Genomic DNA, 10,447 nt, shown 5'->3' on the forward strand with positions numbered 1-10,447 from the left:
AAATAATTTGGAAAGAACTTTATGATATCGCCTGTGGCGTAATGTCTCATTATATCGAGATGCTGCGAGAATTGAGATTGGCTTTTGCACGACCATCTAAAGCTTATGTAACGTAGGACGTACTCGATCTGATTTTTGTCGATTTTGTTCCCTTATCGAATAATTGGTACATGTGGTTTCTTTATGTATGTGATTGTACAATAAATATAACGAAAGGTTTAATTTGAGTTTTTTAAATATTTATTGACAATTTATTTGCGCGTTCTTGAACGAGGGTCAAAATGTGGATATATACAGACGTTTGCATGGAAAAGATTTATTTTTCAAAAAGCGCGATACACGTTACAGTGCGTATCGACGAGGGACAACGATTATAACTATCGTATATATATATAATATATATATATATATAGTGTATACTTCACCTAAAATCGATTGATATCGGTAAATAACTTAGTAAATTCCGTTAATATCACAACACATTATTTTCTCAATTGATCTCGTACGCACCGAGGTTTCCCTTGCGCCTTCTCGAGGAAAACCAACCAATTGTGCGATTTATCTGGTCAACGGATCGCTTCACATTCGCTCGATACTCGTCCTCATAAGCGTTGAGATACAAGTTCTTGAGAAATATTTGATTATCCAGCTCGGAAGGCGGCAGGAATCGTTTCGAACGACTCTGCTGTTGCGCCTGCAGCTCGTCGAAAGTGAACTGTTTTGATTTGGCATCGTCAATGGGCTTCGACTTCCCCGAATTTTTTTGATCGTCCGTGCTGATCAGTTTTACTGACAGAAGCTTCCTCTTTTGACGTGAAGCGCCAGCTTCCTCCGACGTGTTTCGTATCCGCTTACTGCGGTGCTTGGGCGCTCCATCTTTAGCTGGAATCTCGTTATCGAGTACGGCAACATCGTTACTCGGGATTGTTGATGATTGATTACCGTATGACGCGGCCTTCGACGCCGGTGACGTGCTAGATTCTACGGTTACGCTTTCTTCCGTTGAGTTCAATCTATCCTGTATGATATGTTTGAAAAATGCGTACATCTCACCAACCGTGAAAGTCGTGCCGTTCCTCACGGTGAACTTGTCGATGTTCATTTTCTTAATTAATTCCTCGGTCGCATTGCGCGCCTCCAACATCGACAGCTTCTCGGTTACGTAACTGTTGACGAACTCGTAGAAACCCTTGTAATAATTCTTCCTGTGCTTTTTCTTATCTTTTCGCTTCTCAGCGTGCGACAAGCCTTTCCTCTTCGCATCTTTTCGATTCTGCTTTTCGTTCCAGCGTATAGACTTGTTGTAAAATCTCATGATTCGCTCGAATTCCCTCTTCAGCTTAATGAACTCTCTCTGATTACGTATCTCAAAATCCGAGCGGGCTTTGCTACCGTTTCGTCGCGACTCCGCAAGGTCTACATGGAAGAAGTTCTTGCTCATTGCATTCAGTAGATCGTGCATAGTATTGTTGCTAGAATTATTTGGTTGTTTGGCATCCATGCGCTGTAATTTTCTATATACCATCTTGAGAAAATCAATCATTCTCTCCTCTCGCAAACGGGATTTATTGCCATGACCTGCGTGTGCTTTCCAAGTTGACGGATCGGACGCATTGGTGTTGTTCTGTTGGCTAGCAATAGATGCTAGTTTCGCTTCTGCTTTATGCTTGGAATGTTCACGGCTTCTGTTCATTTCCATATGTAGAAGTTTTTTACCCACTTTACGGAAGAAGTCGATGAATTTTCTGAAACATTAATATTTAATTTTTATTTTTAATAATGTTTTTACATTGTTTTTCTAAATACTTTTATACTTTACTAAATATTTTTCAGCACATTAACATCTTTCTAATATGATACCGGATTGAGCATCAAATTATTAAAATTTGCTTTCGATTTAATTTAATTTGTGATATTATTACAATAGTTTAATTGCGTTTTTATAAGTCCGGAAAAAATTCGGCACGCAGTTTGAATGACTACAAATATGATATATATACATGTGCATACATAGTATGCACATAATTCACATTGAATTATTTAAAATGATCTAGTTTCGACCGTTATTGACTTTAATATGTTTACTTTTTGTGTATTCACATGTATGGTCTTAATAAATCATTTATTATTGTTTATTAAATACTGTTACACTTTTTCTAAAATAAAATAAACATATTTACTTATAAGTGTAAACTAAAATAAATATAAACTCTCTCTCTCTCTCTCTCTCTCAGATTTCAATTTATTAAATTGTTGATTGATTATATATTAATATTTATTAATATTTATTGTAAATTCTTACTTGTAATTTAGGGTAACGTTGTAATTCAAGGTAACATTGTCGTTGTCTACAGATCTACGCCGTCTGCTCCATCTAAGTCGAGGGTGCTGTCCAAGAATACACTTGGGCAAGTTCTTAGGACTCCATGCACCGCCTATGCAAGTAGCGCCAGTTGGCCCGTCATCGAGAACGTAACCCTTATCACAGTCGTACATAATCTGCTTGTTATTGACAATCTTCTTCACATACGGTCTATAATCATAAACTCCCATGTTGCCCACCAGAAAAACTTTGCCATGTTCGATGAGGCCGGGAAACGGGCAGAAGACCTGCTCGCAGTAGGGTAGATCGCCGATCCAGTTGCCATAGCGACATTCCACGGATGTGGAGAGATTCAAAGGACCACCGCCAATCAACTTGAAGCCGTCTTTGCACTTAAATATCGCCTTCATACCGTGATCTGTCTTTGGTGCTATTACCATCCCATTCTTCGGACTCTTCGGCATATTCTTACATCGAGCTGGCGAACAACTTGGTACTATCGACCAAGTACCGTTATTGCATAACACCGGAGTGCTGTTAGCGGCGAATTCGTAATTCGGAATGCACGTAACCAGAAGTTTCTCGTTGTGCTCCACCACCGTAACGTTATTAATGTGATCTCTATTGTGGCTGGCTATGGTAACGTAACCGTTTTCGATCTGTGGGACGACGCACGGTGCTAAACATTGCGGTATAGGATAACGCCATTTGCCATCTTTCTGACAGACAGAGGAAGTATTACCATCCAGCTTCATGTGATCCTTACAGCGGAAGATTATGCTGGCGCCCATACCTGTGCCTATGATCGCAACAATTCCACAAAGAAAGAACGATTATAATATATTTATTAATCGTAAATTATATTATTCGGAATTTTAAATAACACACCGGCTTCAATGTTTTCAATCCAACCGTTATATAACACGCCAGGTAAACCACAATTGATTTCCTGGCAAGTAGGCGTCTTTCCAGTCCACTTTCTGTCAGCACCGCAACGTCTAGTTCCTGCGCCTACTACAGTGTACCCGTACTTGCATTCATACGATACAATGGAATTATACGCGTAGGAGGTGTAGACAGCCTTGCCGTTGACTGGATTTTCTGGCTTCGGACATTGCACGGACGTGACCTGCACGAGATATTGAACACGTCTAGGTACGGTTTGTTTCCGAGGAACAATTCAAAATTTTATTCGTATTTTCTTACTTGAACGCATTGCGGTAACTCCTTCGGAGTCCATGTGCCATCCGCCAGGCACAGTTTCTCCGTTTTACCGACTAATTCGTAACCCTCCATGCAATGATACGATACGCGACAATCGTACGTGTAACATTCCCCTTAAAAGTATAATTGATAATTAAAATCTCTCCCGTATCGAAAAATTAAATACATAAACCGATCGTAATTACGTGAACTTACCAGAGTGCCATCCATTTGGAATGTCCGGGGGTAAATCGCAGTTTTGAGGCTTGCAAGTGATATCTGGCCCGTACCATCTAGCAGCTCCTTCCATCAGTAGACATTTCGCTTTTTTCGCTCCCGTTGCTACATATCCATGAATACAGAAATATTGCACACTACTGTCGAGATCGAAGGTCGTTTGCTCTAACGGAGCGTTGTGGCGCGCGTTTTGTATTTTCGGCGGCTGAGAGCAGAAGGAGTTGGAATCTTTCTTGCAGGACGGATTAGACCCGGTCCAATGACCGTCGGCGCGACATATTCTCTCGGACAGGCCGACTATAAAGTAATCGGTGTCGCAGGCGTAACGAGTTCTATTTCCGAAGAATCTTCCGGCAATTGTCATTACACCGTGATCAATCTCGGTCAACATCGGACATTCACGTTCAGGCTTGATGCACGACATTCCACAGGCTCCGTCGCATCTGCATTTCTTTTTCTTACTCTTGCAGTCCTCATCGGTGGAGCACTTTCGCAAACACTTCTGGCCCATTAGCTCCGCCTGCTCTTCATCTCTCGGACATACAGCAGAGGGTGAGTTTCGTGGGTTTTTATAGATTCGGCCATCGTCATCGACCTCGGGCTTATAGCCCCCGTCGTCGTCATCATCCTCATCGTCATCGTCCCATTCATCGTCATCATCATCATCGTCATCGACGGCTGCTTGTTGCCGAAGCTTCGATTCCGAAGTGAGAAACTGTGCGCACAGCAGAAGCAATAAAACGATCGCGCTTGGTCTCATTCTGGCCTGAAGAAGATTTCTAAATCCCGCAAAGATTCACTGGAAGTATATTAGCGATTGGACCATACGATGGATAGACCACACGACGGCACCGAGACACGACGGGACGTTTACATGACCGCTTGACAGCTCGAACTAACCCTCTTACTCGAAGACCTGCGGAGAGCCAATGCCGTGGATCTTCAGGTGCGCACGATCGTCCATCGAAGAGCACCGTTCCGGGAGTTCCGCTCAGAACACCGCGGAAGTCATCTCGAGCGACGACCGAGGACGACGTTGTTTCTCTCGCGAGCGCGACTATTAATCGAGTCCGCCTCTTCGGCGTCCGGGAGGATTAGGGACCCTCTCCGTCGGTCTCTCTCGCCGGAGTGCTCTTTCGCTCCTACTGGCTCCACCTCGCTTCCTCTCGCTCTGTCCTGGATGCTTTTTTCTTTATTGTACGGACTGCGGTCCCCCGCTGACGGGAATTCGCGGATATTCGCGCATCTCGCCGCGCGCATCCAGCCTGTTCAATACATCTCCTGATTTCCCCAGCTTCCAGCAGATGGCGAGGAAACGTACTGATAAAAGGGAGGCTGCGCAGCTACCCCGGGAACTCGGCTGAACTCGGCTTTTCATGTTCATGATGGTATTCGTATGCTAGGACAAGTGTAGCGTACAAGCAAACATCTGCATCTCTGAATCATATTTTAAATCCTGGTTAACTGCGATTTAACTGTAAATAGTGAGAGAATGAATAAGGGTAGATAAAATGGTAGATAAAATATATGCGATGCACTACTACTACTAATTGAAATGTAATGTTCGCCTTTACAAATCTTCTTTTCACTCAACCTTGCTCGTTAAAATTATAACCCAAAAAATCATGAATTATCCCTAAAGTAGAAAGCTTCCACTATACTCTCTAAAAGTGAATCAGCGTATTATTACTGAAAAACAACAAATATTCGCTGATGATTATATATAGTTATAAGTATAGCACTGAAATCACTGATTCACCTTTAGAGAGTACTATGTAATCAGCGGCTACTAAATTTTTATCATCACGCATTATTCGTTATTTCAGCATAGCTTACTAAAAAAGCAAAAAAAATTCGAAGTATACCCGCGGGGTCTGAAATTATTATTCACGTGAGAGGCGACATTCAGGAGAGGAGCAAGCAAAAACGTATCAGCGCCGTAAAAATTACACCGGGCGAAGGTGTTAAAACGAGCTACAGTGCTTCAAGGCAGAGAACTGTATATGCACGTATACATACCTATCTGTGAGTGCGTCCTAAACTTCCGAGTACAAAACATATGTAATGGATATGAATTGTCTCTCTAAACGCATTCGCTTTAGCCTGTCTCTTTTTTTTCACATGATATGCAACAAGTATATTTTGTTTGCTCAAACCTGAGAAATGTTCACCCCTAATTTCTCTTGATTTCTTATGAGAATGACGTATATTATTAAAAAATATTTTTTTAATTTAACGTTCAACGTCGTGATGATTTGTATGATAAAGTTATAATTTGCCTATGTTGTCGTTGAATAGCGAACGAGAAATACGCACGCCAGCTCGTACGAGCGTGGGTAGCAGCCGGGGGATCGGTTTTCATCGGACAAAGTCGAGTCTACCTTCTATGCTTGTTAGTCGCCATGCTACCAAGATAATCCTCGATCTCTAAACCAAGCGTCATCGTTAGAGTAAGCTTATGTCGGCCATTGTCTTCGTAATGATAGCGATCAATCGGTATGGTTCGACGCCCCAGCGACACCATAGGTGATCCTCTCTCCAATCTCGGATATCGGCTTCGTCGTTCTTGCACTGTGTCTCCGAGATGTCTTCATTTGTCTTATTCAAATGAGGCATTTTAGGATAGGATATTATCTGAATAAAAGAAAACGATCTAAGATATGCGGAAATTAAGTCTTGCGTGATGTATACTGCAACTATCTTTGTATAAAGATATATATTTCTATTTTTAGCTTGAAAAATACTTAATCTATAAAAAGTTTAATTTTTACATAAAATACATAGAATATATATTAATTAAGCCATTAATACTTTTGTAACTAATTATAATGTTTATTTATAATTATCTACGCCGTGATATAAAATTTCAGGCTTTTTGACAAGACTGGTTCTGAACGCATTCAGTGTCACGGCCATTTCCGTGTCTGGATGCACGGATCAGACCGGATTGACAAAGTGGCAGTAACTTGGTAGCTGAAAATGGGAGTGGCTGGAAGACAAGAGGACAACTCGCTCAAAAGATATCTTCGTGGCGCCTCTATGCGACTGCAAGGAATGAAGGAAGCCAGTGGATCTCAGTCATTAGGTGAGTAATTATAACAAATATTGATTTTCTTTATTTTCTCATATGACACAAAATGTCCATTATTTCTTTTGCAAAAAAAGATTTAAATGTAAACACAAATCAAAGCAATATCAAGAAGAATACAATGCATATACATATATTTTTAAGAATACAATGTATGTATATCACATGTGAGAATCCCTGCTACAAAGTCTCTTCGAAGGACGTCCCTTTTCGTCCTCGGTGGGCGGCACACGCCTCGCCAACTTTAAGAACGAGAACCGACTATCAAAGTGTCGGTTTACAGTTGCGCACCTACCTTACATGACGTTGCGTCCTTTCTTCATTCGCTTCCTCTCCGAAAAGCTCGAACACTTTCGAGCAAGTCAACATTACGCAATTATTCAATGTATTTAATGCTTTCGGTCGAAAAAGTCGAAAATATAAGAAACCATGATTGGCGAAATTTCTTGTTACGAGTTCTGGAGAGCTCTTGAAAGGTTTAAGAAACACCGCCGTAAATTCGTAGTTTCGTTTTTTTTCAATTAACTTCATCTCGTCGGATGTGGAAAAGTACGGCAAAAAAAAACGAAGCTTATGGCAAAAGCTACGCGTTTCTGCTCATTCTACAGCTCGTTACGCGACCATTATCCCCAGTCTCGCGAATCCATTATTCTCTCTTCAGCCTCTCGAAGGTTCTTTTGCGATTCGCGCACCGTCCACATGACGCTGCGGAATAATGGTTTACGGTCGTTCCCCGACCGACGAGAATCTCCGGACTCTGATCGCGCGCATGCATACTCGTCGGCTCACGCATAATCCGGTTGCAATCTTTCGCACTCAATCACGAAGCAAATGACGCCAGTTGGCGTTGGTCTAGAAGAGGCGAAATTACCGGAATGAAATTGATTTAAGCAGACGCCTCCGGGGAGTTTTGCAACCGGACGTTTCGGCTTATGGTCGATGATTGTCCGTCCGAGTAAGTTTCTATATTTATCATGCAAGAAAATAAAAATTCAAAGGAGTAGTAACTGTTTAAATATAATCAATTATTCCATCAATCTTCTATTTTGCATTTATATTTAATGCTATTATTAACTGCTGAGATTATTTAATATAAAAGTCAATTAACCATCTCTACTATCAATTAAAATGTATAATACAATTTTAAATTGTTCCATCAGAATGTCAAACGTTCTGCCAATCGACGAGACTTTTACGTTTTTATCCCAACGAGATCACTTCTTATCGTACGATAAACGTCCCGATGCAATTTCCCGTCGCCGATTGGCACTTAAACTTTCTTTAACTGCCAGCATCCACTTCGGTGAACGATCTCGAGCACTCTTGAGCACTGCGGAGGCATCCACGTCGTCACTTACTCATTGGATCTTTATGTGCCGCTGTGCAGCGTCCGCCGCTGACGTTCTTTGTGCGCGACGCTCTGGCTACCGAGCGCGTTCATTTGACGGATGCACCTACGCTACGCAGCTCCCTTTCACGGCTTGGTACGTGCCTTAAGCTGCATTCGTCGGACCGGCTCTTACGAGGCGCACCGACTGAGTCCAATTCAGAAGCAATTGAATTCACAATTCCGTCCATTACGAGTGTCGGGAAAAGATTATGGATGGTGCTGCCGGGCTGTGCGTGCCGCATCTGCATCCATGCGTAGAGCGGACCGCGGACGTATGCATAAATGCATACATGCGCCTTCGTACGTTGCATCGCATGTACGCGACGTAGCCTGTCTGTAGCGAGTTACGGGATGGCTCCTGGGATTAAAGCTCGAGCTAGACAAGTAAAGGCATCAGCGCGCCTGTATGGTACGCGGGAACGGCAAGTTGACGGGGACTGCTCGACGGTTCTTAACAGGCTTATGAATAGATATTCGCGGCTCTTTTAATGATTTATTATTAAGCGACAGTTAAGACGAAACATAACACTGCTTGGAGAGTGTAGTTGTTAACTAGATTTGCACGTGCCGCTGAAAATGTGCGTACCTGCCATGTCTATCAAAATCTTGTGAAACTGAAGTAAGTATAAGAATCCCAGTAGACACAAACTAAAAGTAACATAAAATATCAATGTTATAATTTCGCATTTAACAAAATAAATGTAATGTAACATATGATATTGTACAATAGTTATTGTTGAGTTCAAAATTATAATATTGAAATAATAACATTGATGTTGCGTTACTTTTAGATGATATCAACTGAGATGTACCTTCGTTATAATATATAATGAATAAATTTTCAGATATAATTATTTCTTTTTTCTATATATTTCGTCAACTTGCGAGCTGTACATTTTACAATGCATTAACGCAAAAAATACGCATAACAGCATTACAATCCCATTTGGCGTAATGATTCCCTCATTAAGAATTCAATAATACTTTACGAACGAGATCAATATTTTTTCTTACAGTGTTCCAAATTCTGATGCCCAAGCATTGCATATCTTGAACGCGCGCAACGAGACCGTTGTGCGAGCAGTAACAACGCGTACGAATATGTGCGGCGGGAGAAAGTTCTGCCTTTTGACGCGCTGATTGCAGGTTTCCTTTCGCGTCTCGGTGCTTTTTGACGTTCCCGGCCGGGTCGCGGGAATCCGGGCTGCCTGTCGGTCTCCCACCCTCGCCGTCCAAAGAACTGGAGCACCGTGAAGCGTAAAATGATAGTAATTATGCACCGTCATGTAAAACATGGATTTGCACAGAGCCACCTGAAACCAACCCGTATGCCGTGCGTACGATTATTAAGCCGTCACAACGCGGGAGGACGGCTCTTACCGTCTTGGGTCTTTCGCTGCTACTTTTTCTTGCCATCCCCTTTGGGGCAACCCCTCGGGAATTGCAGGGAGGTAACGCACATTTTCAAGTTGTAAGATGTAATCCTCCCTTTTCGCCCTGCATGCCGATAGCCTGCCAACTACAGCTTGCTTCTCTACGAACGATGAAGCAAAAATTTGTGTAGCAACACAACCAAGTAACCACTTAATAAGCAAACGCAATTTATTCCAAGTTGTCAAAAAGGACTGATTAATCAAGCGAATTTGCAGTTGTTATTATTACATGCAGGAACCGGTCGTCCGGTTGCGATAGATCCGTTCGCCATAATTGCGATGCGGAAGAGAGTCTCGCGTGCTCGTGTCGTCGAAAAGAGTCTCTCGCCTCCTTCCGGTCTTCGTCAAGTTCCGCATCATTGTCCCCATAATTAGCCATTCAGATTTGCTTCCTTGCGCGGACGCGTGTGCGGATATGACGTCGTCAATGGCGGCACGTGGACGACGGACGTCGACTGGCAAAACGCAGGCTGCCACGCGGAGGCGTTAACGGAAGACTGCCGATATGATAAATACAGCCGCTGCAGGTGGTTGACACTTGCGAGAGGTGATTACGACCTGGTAACAACATGATCGCACCTCAAGAAAAATTCCTTCGATCCGTAGATGGATGCTTACGTTCACGAGCGACGGAACGCTCGCTTGTAGGAAACGCATAGTAATAACTTAATAACTTACAGCTTCGATCATAGTTGCGAAGAGTTTACGTCAAAAGAAACGGTTCCTCAATACAAACAATGTAACTTGAATTTATACAAGGCTTTCTCATTTAA

General features: G+C 42.3%; 1 protein-coding gene across 1 annotated transcript; it reads right to left on the bottom strand.

Annotated features, from left to right (window-relative positions):
• Positions 1-263: 263 nt before the first annotated feature.
• On the bottom strand, positions 264-4,894 carry Hasp (Hig-anchoring scaffold protein). The gene is made up of 5 exons (XM_018452835.1): positions 3,743-4,894; positions 3,530-3,660; positions 3,212-3,452; positions 2,303-3,122; positions 264-1,745 (listed from the first exon to the last, which is right to left on the bottom strand). The coding sequence occupies exons 1-5, from the start codon at positions 4,521-4,523 to the stop codon at positions 491-493; spliced, it is 3,228 nt and encodes a 1,075-aa protein (XP_018308337.1). The 5' UTR covers positions 4,524-4,894; the 3' UTR covers positions 264-490.
• Between the last annotated feature and the right edge of the window lie 5,553 nt (positions 4,895-10,447).

Source organism: Mycetomoellerius zeteki, unplaced genomic scaffold, assembly GCF_001594055.1.
Source record: "Mycetomoellerius zeteki isolate Tzet28-1 unplaced genomic scaffold, Tzet1.0 scaffold35, whole genome shotgun sequence".
Classification (NCBI taxonomy): Eukaryota; Metazoa; Arthropoda; class Insecta; order Hymenoptera; family Formicidae; genus Mycetomoellerius; species Mycetomoellerius zeteki.